Genomic DNA, 13,471 nt, shown 5'->3' on the forward strand with positions numbered 1-13,471 from the left:
AAAATATACTGCATAGTAATTTGTCACCAAAATCAATATCCAGCGAGCCTTAATTACACAGATAATAATTACGAGTATGTTGATAGTATTGTGGATGAATAAATGTGGTAGTTGGATACCAAAATATATAATTCGTTGAATGTCATATTGAATTAGTTTCGTGATTTCGTGAAATTGATGAGTTTGATTAAGAATTTAAATCAATTTTATAACATACTAGCCGACTGGAGGCGCAACTTCGATTTTGTCATTTTCTACATTTTTAGCGTATTACGTGTAGCCTTCTTGGGTAAACGGGCTATCCAACACTAAAAGATTATTTAAAATTGAATTATTAATACCGAATACTACCGCGAACATAAAACTCACAAATTTTACTTCCTTATAATATTAATACAGATTTTAATACGACTGGGATTCGCTAACAATGTTGACGTCTATTAGTTTTTTTTATCAGTAAAGTATTTGATATTAGTAGTGAGAATGGTTGCAACTATCCTAGTGATATCTGACTATTATGAAAATAAAATGTGATCTCTTTTACTCGCTCATAATGTAAGCTTCTATAGATTACAGACAGAGATTTTAAAACCATTACAAGGTGTCATCAATGAATTACGTAAGATCAATTTGAATAATTCCAGCCCTATATTGTACTAAAATTGAAATGTGGAAATACAATGTCACAGTTTGTCTACGTTGTCCCCCTCCCCGGTCTTAGTGTGTGACGTTGTATATGGTAAATATGGGTAATATTTACCATAAAAATAAAATTTATTAAATTAGCAACAGATTGGATTACTGTGTAATGTTTTAAAAATTCTTTGAATGTGAATTCTGTTTGTTATTACTTTCGTATACTTACTGAACTGAACTGAAAAGCATATTTGTCTGTATATTGTTAGACGAAATTATTACAGCTGCTGATATATCTGGAGTAGGAACTAGATAATTAATTGTACAGCATCACGCTCTCATTACAGATTTTCCGCTTACAATGTGCTGGTAATTAATTGAGAGACATAATATTAATGTACACTACGACCTGACGTGGATTTGCACCTTACACCTGAAGAATTGACAGCATTTATGAAACATTCATTACGTAATAATAATTTCATACATATTCTCAAAGAACAGTTAAGTTGTTACTCGAAGAAGAAGAGCCAGAGTTTCCGAATCTCATCTGTCTATTATATTTGGTTTAAAGTACTTCTAGGGTAAGACTGAATACGAGAGTATCTTATTTAGTATTCGCGAAATGCATTTGTCTACGATGCGGGCGTGGATTACGTCTCGCTGATTAAATAGTACCGACGTTTGATTTCCAGACTCTGTTTACACAGAGAGAGCACAGCTAATTGCATCTGTTTGCGAGACGATAAATAAATCTCTTATATTTTCGAACTCATGAATGTCGACGTGTTTAAATCTTGATTATAAATTATACAATTATATTTAACTGCATTACTAAATATGTTGCGGACCACGAGTCGGCATCGAAAATATGTAAATAAATTTGTGTATAAATTTGTATTTTTCCAGTGTTTTGACTATTGTTTAGGTTAGACTATTGTTGTACCATATACCCTTTGTAGCGGCATAGATACTGTGAATTCTATGTCCGCCCATTGTGTAAATTCTTAGGGATCACAGCTTTAGTGTAGCCTGAACATGTGGCATTTAGTCGCACGTGGTTTTTTGTAGTTTTTTGTGTTGTTACTATTGTATTTAATTTTAAATGTGTGCGTATTCGCTGTTCCGGCCCGTCGGTCACCGACATGTGCAGGAATTGTCGGGAGGGTGGGACGGCCGACGCGCACGGCTCGGCGGGGGTGGGGAAGGACGCGCTCGGGCGCCCGTAAAAGGCGGGTTGGTTCTCGATCGCGCTCCGACAACACTATAGCCTTCTTCGACGAAGACAAGGCTGAGTGTCTAGCGTCCAACTTAGAAGCCCAATGCTCCCCCAGCACGCTCCCAGTCGAGGCAGGTCATCTCGAGAAGATAGACACCGAAGTCGAACGCATCGCGTCCACCCCGCCCACCGAATCCCTCTCACCAGTCACGCTTGATGAGGTCAAAACGCTAGTTAAACAACTACCTATCAAAAAATCACCCGGCTCAGACGGCATATCGAATAGATTAGTCAAAAGTCTGCCATCCCAACTTTTGTTATTACTCGTCGCTATTTTTAACGCGGCGCTGTCCAACGCTATATTTCCAGACAGCTGGAAAGAAGCCGTGGTCATTGGCATCCCCAAGCCCGGTAAAAATAAATCCGACCCGTCCAGTTATCGTCCTATCAGCCTCCTCAAGGCTATAGGCAAGCTGTACGAGCGAATCCTCCTCGCCCGCCTAAAGGAGTTTATATACTCCAAAGGCCTGCTCATCAATGAGCAGTTTGGCTTCCGAGCCAAACACTCATGCGTCCATCAAGTGCACCGCATCACGGAGCACATTCACAAAAACACTCTGTACTTCGCCACCAAGTCCCCCAAAGGCGGTACAGGCGTCCTATTTTTCGATGTGGCTAAGGCTTTCGATAAAGTCTGGCACAACGGCTTGATTTACAAGCTTCATCAGTTAGGTGTCCCCGACAGGCTAGTACTCATTGTACGAGATTTCCTGTCGAATCGCTCTTATCGCTACCGTATAAACGGAGCGTTATCCGACCCGCACCCCATACGAGCCGGCGTCCCTCAGGGCGCCGTCCTCTCTCCGATGCTCTACTCGTTGTACACCAACGACATCCCCAAATTCTCCGACTTAAAAGTCGAAATATCGCTGTTTGCCGATGACACGGCTCTCTTTACATCCGCCAAGTCCCGTGCGACAATAGCCAGACGGCTTCAGAAAGCCGTAACGATACTGGGCGAATGGTTCCGTCGGTGGCGCATAGAAGTCAATCCCGAAAAAAGTGCAGCAGTGTACTTTAGCAGGGAATTCGACTCTATGAATCACCCGATCGAACTATTCGGCCAAAACATCCCGTGGGTTTCGAAAACGAAATATCTCGGCGTCACCCTAGATAGGAAACTAACGTTTCGTCCTCACATCAAGCGTGTCCGCGACCGAGCCGCCTTTATACTAGGGCGACTCTATCCTTTTATTAACAAGCACAGTAAAATGTCGCTTCGCAACAAGCTGACATTATACAAGGCTTGCATCCGTCCCATCATGACCTACGCTAGTCCCGTATTCGCCCACGTACCCTACTGCTTAATCAACAGACTGCAGGTCATTCAGAATAGGTTTCTGCGTCGAGCCACCGGTGCGCCGTGGTTCGTTCGCAGCGTAGATCTCCACCGCGATCTTAATCTGCCCTCCATCAAGCAGTTTATGAAGGAAGCGTCTCGACGCTACTTCGACTCTGCCCAATCCCACCCTAATCCGCTTATAGTCAGTGCGGTCGACTACGCACCGAGGAGTAATATCCGACATACGCGACAACGTCGCCCGAGGCACGTTCTCATTGACCCCGACGACCCCATAACGGCAGGTAACCTCCCCACGGGCCCACCCGTTCCACCCCGACCACACTTTTACACACACACACGACACCGTCCTCGCCGGCGAAGACGACGACCTCGAACACACAATATCGCGCATTCAACCGGGCGCCTGCGCGCGCCCGAGCGCTCCACACCGGCGCCCCCGGGCGCCTCTCCGATCGATCCCCCGTCCAATTCAAACGGGGATCGAAATTACGACGGCCTGAGCCGAGGTTCGAACCCCTAGTGGTGCCCTCAGACTAAAGTCGTATCCGTCGGGCAGGAGTTGGCCTTCAGCCGCTCCATAAGTCCTTCCGCGGGTTTGGAGTGCCATCTGCACTCGCCCCATAACGTCCGGTGAAGCTGTAAAGGCCAGCTACGGCCAACAGCATTAGAGTAGTCCGAAAAAAAAAAAAAACGATCGCGCTCTCTTACGCATACGCCACCGACGAAGAACCACCGCCGGCGCAACGAACAAGAAAACCCCACTCCGGCCGGCCGACCCATAGAATAAGAAACAAATTGAAATACAGTCCACATATTTTGAAAATCGAAGACCTTTTAATTGTGTACCCCACAATTTTGTGGTCCTTCGAGCCGGATATCAAGACTGAAGATCACCCAACGGTGCGACGAATCGCCGTGGAAGATCACCCAACGGTGCGACGAATCGCCGCGGAAGATCACCCAACGGTGCGACGTACCTCGCCGAGGAAGATCACCCAACGGTGCGACGTACCTCGCCGAGGAAGATCACCCAACGGTGCGACGCTAGCAGCTTACCGAATTTAGCTGCCGTCGTAAGGTGAAAACTTGAGGGTGCAGCGAGGATAGGATAAATAACGTCTACGCCATATAGGATAGATAACGTCTAAGCGGTGTGTCCGCGGCTCACATCTCTTACCACCTAACGGTGTCAAACGGTCGGAGTGTGGGTTAACGCCATTGAGCGGTGCAGTGGGTGGTGTGTCACTGCCGGTTGTTGCTTGTTACCGTGGCGCAACCGAATAGCACTATTACGCCTGTACGTGTGTATCGTATAGCGGGGGCCGGACTGTAGGCACTGCCAAAGGGGTCGGAAAGTCCGAACCGGCCCTGAGCGCCCCGTCTGTACATACGCACCACTGCGGGGTAATTCCTACCCTCCTATCCCCATAGTCCATCCCCTCGGGTGTTATCCTGAGGGATTGTTAGGGACGGTTAGGTAGGTAGGGACCGGTAGGTTAGGGGCTTGCAAGTGCCAGAACACGATGCCGACTACGAGAAGCCAAGCCCCGGGAGCAGAGAAAAAGACCACGCGGGAAAATGAACAGACAGAAGCGTCCCCTTCAGAAACCACGCAGATGTCCGCGTCCGCCGCGCCGTCGAGCGCGCCACAGGCACAAGCCGCCCGCGCCGCGTTTACCTCGGACTCCGCACCGGCGCCACCGTCGCAGCCGCCGACGACAGATGTACGTCCGGCCCGGGCCGCGTCGGTGCGATCGCGCCGCTCTACCGCTAGCGGTATAGCTAAATTAAAGAGGCTGGAGTACGAGGCAGCGCTACAGATGGCGAAATTACAGGCTGATTTAATTAGAAAGAAGTTGGCAGCCGATGTCGCCGCGGTACATGAAGAGACTGATAGAGATAGCGTGTGCTCCGAGGAAGGTGCCGGCCTGCAACGTATAACGGATTGGTTTCAACGTACCGAAGTACGGGGGGAGCAGAGAATTAATTCCCCACCGCCTACGCAGAAAGAGCCAACAGAAAGGCAAGCTTCACCGCCGAGGACGCCGAAGCAAAGACGGAGGTCCCCCGCTCCTGAAGCCGGGATGCAAGAAGGATTCACCCGGTTGGCCAAAGCTATTGAACGAGCTGTGGACGAACGAGCGGATAGGGTAGCGCCGAGGCAAGCCCAAGATCTCCCGATCTTCAGCGGCGAAGCAAGTGAATGGCTAGCGTTTAAGGCGGCCGTAGACCAGTCTACAAAGACGTACAGGATCACACCAGCGGAGAACCTGGCCAGGCTGAGGGCCTGCTTACGTGGAAAAGCGAGAGAGACAGTCGCAGCGTTACTCGTATCCGCTACAGAACCGTCGCAGATCATGAGGACGTTGGAGCAGCGGTACGGCCGGACAGAGGCCATCATCGACCGCGCCCTCAAAGATCTGAGAAGGATGCCGGTAATAGGAACATCGACAACAGAGGTGATTGACTTCGCCATTAAACTACAGAACATCACCACCATCGTCGCGGATATCGACAGGGGGGCGAGATTTCTACATAATCCCGCGCTTGAGAGTGAAGTGTCAGAGAAGCTGACCCCTCACTTACAGGTCCACTGGTGTCACTACGCTGAAAAAAACAAGGAGGACACTAGACCTACGATCATCAAGATGGCAGAGTTTTTAATGAGCGAAGCCGATCTCATGACCCGACATCTGCGAATAGCATCACCAACGAGACGAACGAGCGCGCTACCCACGAAGCAGCCCCCGAAGCAACCCACTAGGCAACCCATACCGAAAGCAACGATGTCGGCACCTCGGCGACAGATGACGGATCGTGGCGCGGCCGTATACGCCGCCGTAGAAAAGAGCGAACAGAGTACCGAATGTCTCTGTTGCGGCGCCGCACACGTAACGCCGAAGCTGAACGACATGTCGTTATCGGACAGATGGGAGTGGGCGAAAACAAATAAGATGTGCTTCCAATGCATGAACAGCACGCACAGAAGGTTCAAGTGTAAGGCACGCAAATGTGGTGTGAGAGAGTGTCGTAAGCCACACCACGCCCTGCTGCACCCCCCAGAAGAGCCGCCGAAGCGGCAAGAGGACACCGCGATTACAGCCGCAGCACGCTTGCCAGAGAACAGCCAAGTGTTGTTAAAGGTGTGTCCCATCATCGTGAAAGGCAAGACGGGACGCGAAGTAGAGACGTACGTGATGCTAGATGAAGGCTCGACGGTTACACTCATCGATGCGGAGATCGCAGAACAGATCGGAGCCGAAGGTCCGACGCGATCTCTGAGAATTCAGGGAGCAGCCTCGAGCTGGCACGAAGCCTCAAGCCGAGTGGCTGATGTCATCATCAGAGGGCGACACCATACGGACGAAGAACACTCGGTGAGGGCGCGTACGATCCGGGATCTCACCCTAGGAACGCAGCGAGTGAACCCGGAAATACTCGCGTACGGACACCTGCGACAACTCACTTGCGACCAAGTGTGCTACGAAGATGCCAGACCCAAGGTCTTGATCGGGTCAGACAACTGGCATCTGATTGTTACGCGGAAGCTGCTCACAGGAAGGCACAATCAACCCGCAGCGTCGCTGACACGACTGGGATGGGTCATCCACGGAACGGTACCCAGAAGTGTCGTGGAAGACGAGGAACATGTCCTCCACGTGCGGTTGACACAGCGCAACGCCGAGCCAGACATGCGGCATATAGAGGGCATAATAAAAGCGCATTACGACATCGACGCGTTGGGTATATCGTCGAAGAGATTACCCATTGCTAAGGAGGAGCGCGCCGTCGCCACATTCAACCGCACAGCGACGAGAGTGGATGGGCGATACGTCGTAGGATTGCCGTGGGAGAGAGATAACGTCGCTCTACCTCCCAGCTACGACATGGCAGCGAGCCGACTGAGGGGAATAGAGCGGCGGATGGATCGCTCTACGGAATTCCGGCTGGCGTATACCGCGGAGATAAACAAGTTGTTGGACAAGGGTTACGCCGAGGAAGTAACCGACGACCGGTTCAACAACGACCGCGCGTGGTACCTTCCCCATTTCGGAGTGACGAATCCGAATAAACCCGGAAAGCTGCGACTCGTATTCGACGCCGCGGCCCGTTCGAAGGGAATGTGCTTGAACGACGCACTGCTGGATGGGCCAGATATGCTACGGTCGCTTAACGGTGTGTTATACCGTTTCCGCGAGAAGCCCGTAGCTATCACGGCGGACATACGAGAGATGTTCCTGCAGATTAAGATACGGGAAGAAGATAGAGCAGCACAACAGTTTCTGTGGCGAGGAGATGACAGGATTAACCCGCCGCAGAAATACGTAATGACCTCAATGATTTTCGGGGCGAGGAGCTCACCGTTCATCGCACACAGCGTTCGAGACAGGAACGCGGCAGAGCACCGAGAGTCGCACCCGTCAGCGTACACCGCCATAACAAGGAACCACTACATGGACGACTGGGTCGATAGCTTTGACTCCGAAGAGGAAGCAGCCCGCGCCATACGAGAGGTAGTAGAGGTTCATGGCGGGATAGGATTCACGCTGGCGGGTTGGAATACAAACCGACCGAGCCTGCTAGAGAATGTGTGTGAGGACCAGCGAGCGAGGACGCCGAAGGAACTGAGATTGCCGCGATGGTATGGCACGAACGACAGCCAACGGTCGCAACTGCACGTATTCACGGACGCAAGCGAACAGGCATATGCCACAGCCGCGTATTGGAGGACGGAACGCGAGGATCGTAGCGTTAACGTCGTCCTGGTAGCAGCCAAAGCGAGGGTAGCGCCTATGAAAGCGCAGAGTATACCCCGGATGGAGCTTCAGGCGAGCCTGGTAGGACCCCGACTGGCCGCTGACGTACTGAAAGGACGTCGTCGCGCGGCCGAAGTCTTCCTATGGACGGTCTCGAAGAAGACGCTACATTGGACTAGGAACGACACCGCTCGATACAATCCACACGCGGCCCGCCGGATGGCAGAAAGCGCCGAACATACAGAACCAACACAGTGGCGCTGGGTACCGACCGCCCACGACGTAACTAACGACGCGACCCGCGCGAGATATACAATACGGACCGCCGCCGACAGATCCGTCGGGCCGGCGCTTGTATACGCTCCAGAGAAAGAACGACCCAAGGAAAGCAAGCCCGTCCCTGCAGAGACAGTAGCCCGTGCCCGGGCGAAGGCAAAGCCCGTAATGGACAGAATGCGGTTCTCCTCATATGACCGAGTGAGGAGGACCCCGGCACAGGTGCTGCTGCTCGCAGAAGAATACAGGCGACGGGCATGGAAGCTGGGCCGGGAGCGCCCCGCTGAAGCGGGGAAATGGGTCAAGTGGCGTTGCGGTGAACGCGGACGGACGGACGAACGCGAGGGAATTTTTCGAAGGCCGACCCGAAGGCTGGTGGTCCTCCCTAGGGATAAGGGCTGCGAAGATCTGCGCCGGGGGAGGCTGTTGCGGACCACGAGTCGGCATCGAAAATATGTAAATAAATTTGTGTATAAATTTGTATTTTTCCAGTGTTTTGACTATTGTTTAGGTTAGACTATTGTTGTACCATATACCCTTTGTAGCGGCATAGATACTGTGAATTCTATGTCCGCCCATTGTGTAAATTCTTAGGGATCACAGCTTTAGTGTAGCCTGAACATGTGGCATTTAGTCGCACGTGGTTTTTTGTAGTTTTTTGTGTTGTTACTATTGTATTTAATTTTAAATGTGTGCGTATTCGCTGTTCCGGCCCGTCGGTCACCGACATGTGCAGGAATTGTCGGGAGGGTGGGACGGCCGACGCGCACGGCTCGGCGGGGGTGGGGAAGGACGCGCTCGGGCGCCCGTAAAAGGCGGGTTGGTTCTCGATCGCGCTCTCTTACGCATACGCCACCGACGAAGAACCACCGCCGGCGCAACGAACAAGAAAACCCCACTCCGGCCGGCCGACCCATAGAATAAGAAACAAATTGAAATACAGTCCACATATTTTGAAAATCGAAGACCTTTTAATTGTGTACCCCACAAAATATATGTAAAACTGTTAAAAACGTACTATTTATCTCATAATGTCAGTAGGGAAGATTTCACTGGAATTTGGTCTCGTCTCTCTCTCTCGTCATTTCACGAGTATTAGGTACTAGGTTTATTTCGATAAAAAGCCACATGTATAGTGATCGAATAAGTCTAAATTGGATCATGTTTAATACGGAAACGTAGAATTCTGCTAAGTAATAATGTATATAGATATATATAGTGTCTTATAGATAACATATACAAAATATTATTATATAAGCAACATGTAAGAAATTACATGTTGCTTCCATAATATTTTGTAATGTCATTCTATGTATGTTCTGAGTATTAATAACGTTTTGTAATAATTTAATTAATGATACTGTTCATTTTTCTTATAATCCGTTCAGATCCATTATGTGTGATTAAGAAACAAGCACAAACACGTTTATTTCTATATTCAATAATAGAATTCGAAGTTTTATCTTAATTTGTGCAAAGTATGCTGTGTTCGTCTAGAATATTGAGTATGTGTACCTTTTATTCAAATCCGTTTAGCTGTTTATTTGTGAATGAGTAATAGCGATACTGTTAGCACACCACTTCAAGGATGGCTGGTAATACTTAGCGGCGTCAGTAGTTGATGCTATGTCTACGATCTATACTTTATTATTTAATCTAGGCATATATAACAATACTGTTACTACTATCTTTTTACTTTATAGTACTTTAAAATAATGATTATTCACGGCTCTGCACGAGTGTACTGGGGATTTAACGGTACATATCTTTATGTACAATATGTACATCCCTGTATCATATAAAAAATGCTCATATTGTATTACAATTTAGTATTAGTAATTGTAGGTTGCTTTCCTCATCCAGTCCGGTCCAATTCTATGTATAAAAATTTCTTTCCATCCTCTTGATTTCATTTGTTCCATTAGTATCTAGTATACTCGTTTAGTCCATGTAATATTTTTTATCTGCAAATGTGTCCTGCTTGCCTGGTTTTTTAATTTTTTAATTTTTTCTTTGTATATATCCCTGTATTATGCATGTAAACATTTCAAAAGAAATTTCTTTAATTATAAAACTATAACTAAATCTGCGAAAAGATTTAGAACAAATAAGCGACGACTCCGACATTGGGTTATATACTGTTTTTAAACATTAAAAAACTAATGTCATTTTTATCTAAGCAAGTCTATAAGAAAAGTTACTATATCACACCTTTGGAAATTTTTACATATTAATATTAATCTATAAATATTAGTAGCTTAGCTTCTTTAAAAGCATTCAAATACTATTTGATATAGGTATAGTAGTGAGTATTATATACTTAGCATGGCATTTCAGCAAAGTTGTGCCTCTGTGGGTTCACTTTACAAACTCTTGACAAGTTTGTTATTTGGCGGGGAGCGTTTCGTCACAGAGCCTTATTGGGGGGTGTCACGGTTTTATTGGAGTGTAGTGGGCGTGTTTGCAGTAGACAAGTTAATAACATACCTACAGACAAGAGTGATGTTAAGCGAACAACTTTATTGTTTGATGTAGAGTACTAAAGAAACCAATTACTTGCTCTCTATGAGATTCTTGAGTACAATAGGACTTGGGTGCTTATATTTTCTTTTGATAGAGAGGAAATAGGTGCCCGTACCAATTGCATCCCTATTATACTTCAATGGATTTAGAACATCGAGGTCAAATGACGGTGAACAGACTCATTTATTCGAATTGATTAGAATTATGCAGCCATCAGTCACCATTGTTGGTCATTATTTCTTTCCATATTTATTTTCAGTACAGTTAATATTTCAAGCAATTTTTTTTTACGTTGGTTTAAACATAGGTAAATAATTGAATGCACAACAACTACCTAAAGTTGTTTATTTAAAAACTAGTTACTGGCCCTGGCTTCTCACGGTTCTACATGTATTATATATACAACTTCCTCTTGAATCCTTCTATCTATTAAAAAATTCAAAATCCGTCGCGAAGTTTTAAAGATTTAAGCTTATATATGGACAGACAATGACAGTGCTTTTGTTATATACTATGTAATAATGTTGATGATAATCAAAGTTATTCGAGTGGTTTGAAGGTCAGATAGTAATTCTAACCGGGTTTTGAGTTTTGTTAACAAGTTTTATGTTTTAGAGAGTTGTAAAATAATAGAATTATTTTTTCAAGTACAAGATTCATATTAAATATCTACTTAATTTCATTTTTAGAGTCGTAAACGTATAACATAAAAAAAGCTTTGCTTGTAAAAATATACTATTTGATAAATTTTATGTATTAATTTTCAAATTATGACAGCAGAAAAGTGTAAAGGTGAATGATAGCGTAAGGCGTTTTCTTCGATTTCAATATGCTCAGTGAATTGTGGGCTGTGGATTGATAAGTTCTCTACAAGAGTAACAATGGACAAAATACCCATAGCTACCTCGACGGGGATTACAATACTCTAGATTTGCTTTATGTACTCTTTGAACGTAAGTATTATATATGTTTACGTATACATATATGTTGAGTATGGACTTCGCCCAATCCCCTGTGATTGGATTTATCATTGGACTAATGGACGCATACATTAACTCATCATTTGGAATTGGGATGGACGACAAGCTGATTATTTATTTAACGGCGTTTATATGTATTTGTATGTACAGCCTTACTAATAATATTAACATGTATAAAAGAGTTTAATTACTTGTTTGTTACTGGCTCAACCAACCGTCGTAAATCTTGCTACTGGTATACTGTCGACCTTTTAGAAAGTCGTTTGCTTGAGTGCCCAGAAGCTCGTTTTTTAAACTGTGATTTGGTTTATAGAGTAAGATATAGCAGAAAATTTACAGGGTACAGAGGCATGACAGGTTGGTTCTCTGGAATGGTTATCCATAAAGGGTTCAAGGAGCCTGCGTGAACTTGACAACGTGGTGGGAGATTGTGACATTTGCCATGTCATGGCATGGCAAATGCCATAGATCTCCTTCGTCGTCGTCTCCGTTAGCTTTTTTACTTTTCCAGTGTTATAAAAAACTATTCTCTTCTCTTTACAGTATTACATACTAGATAGTGATTTGTGATGATATTTACTAAGAAAATTACACATAAAATGAGGTCCCAAGTATCTTGTGATATGTAATTATGTACTGAAAATAGATTTACTAATGAAAACAATGTATGTACAAAATATAGAATACATGTGTAAAATACCAAATGTATGTGTCAATACTAAAATTGATCAAAAATCTGAAGTTGGACGAACTTTATTGTTAATGCTTCATTACATAGTATAAATAAAGTCGCTGTCGCTGGCTGTTAATAATTACGCAACGGATTTTGATACAGTTTTTTTAATAGATAGAGTGATTCAAGAGGAAGGTTTATATATTTAACACTCATGCGAAGTCGGGGCGGGTAACTAGTATATATATATAAATCTGTAAATGTTTATACATATAAGACTTTTGTAATGGATCTAAAGTATTGTAATTGTACAATGTAAATGTAAAATTTGTAAATTTTGGGTTCCTTCGTTATTGTATTATACCCTGAGAACGCACATGTAACTCCAATAAATTACGCTCAAATATAATTACCCTTTAAAATTTAAAATAAATAGAATTTGTTTCACTTAATAGCTGCTTTGGCTGCCAATATTAGCCTATAAAGTGTACCTACCTGAAAGACTACTACCTATCTCGCTTCCACATATACATAGGTATATATTCTATCTTTAGCGTCGCCGATACTTAGTTACGTAAGGTTGATCCCGTGTTAACATTAAATATTCAAAGATGAACAGAAATCAACTGAAGAAACTTTGTTCGTCGTAATTCGTTAGGATTACAGTCTCGTTGTTTCATGGTTTCGGAACTATGCCGGGTACGTATACGGTGTTTCGAAACCATTTCGACATAGGGATGTCAGATCACAATAGATGAATATTATTGGGGTTTCTGTATACTTAATTTCCAAATTTTCTAAATCAGTTATTTTTGATTTAGAAATCAACATACCTCAATTTATATAATACACGTACTTTAAAGACAGTAGTTGTCATTTAATATGATTATGTATACAGTTAATTAACTTTGAATAAAAAGGAAATAAATAAATAAATAACCTTGGACAATTATCACAGCGCTATCTAGTCTCACGGTAAGCTGAGCTTAAGTTATTGGTATTAGATAACTGATAAAAATACTTAGATTTTTTTGTAAATACATA

General features: G+C 44.9%; 1 protein-coding gene across 1 annotated transcript; it reads left to right on the forward strand.

Moving 5' to 3' along the window:
* Positions 1–4,741: 4,741 nt before the first annotated feature.
* Positions 4,742–12,161, forward strand: LOC131854489 (uncharacterized). The gene is made up of 2 exons (XM_059205619.1): positions 4,742–8,690; positions 12,094–12,161. The coding sequence occupies exons 1-2, from the start codon at positions 4,742–4,744 to the stop codon at positions 12,159–12,161; spliced, it is 4,017 nt and encodes a 1,338-aa protein (XP_059061602.1).
* The last annotated feature ends 1,310 nt before the right edge of the window (positions 12,162–13,471 follow it).

This window comes from Achroia grisella, unplaced genomic scaffold (genome assembly GCF_030625045.1).
Source record: "Achroia grisella isolate CSIRO2021 unplaced genomic scaffold, CSIRO_AGI_Agris_v1 utg1186, whole genome shotgun sequence".
Lineage (NCBI taxonomy): Eukaryota > Metazoa > Arthropoda > Insecta > Lepidoptera > Pyralidae > Achroia > Achroia grisella.

Coding starts and splice junctions, on each gene's coding strand:
- LOC131854489 (XM_059205619.1), top strand. CDS start 4,742: ATGCCGACTACGAGAAGCCAAGCCCCGGGAGCAGAGAAAAAGACCACG. Junction 8,691..12,093: donor GAGGCTGTTGCGGACCACGA/GTCGGCATCGAA, acceptor GAAAATTTACAG/GGTACAGAGGCATGACAGGT.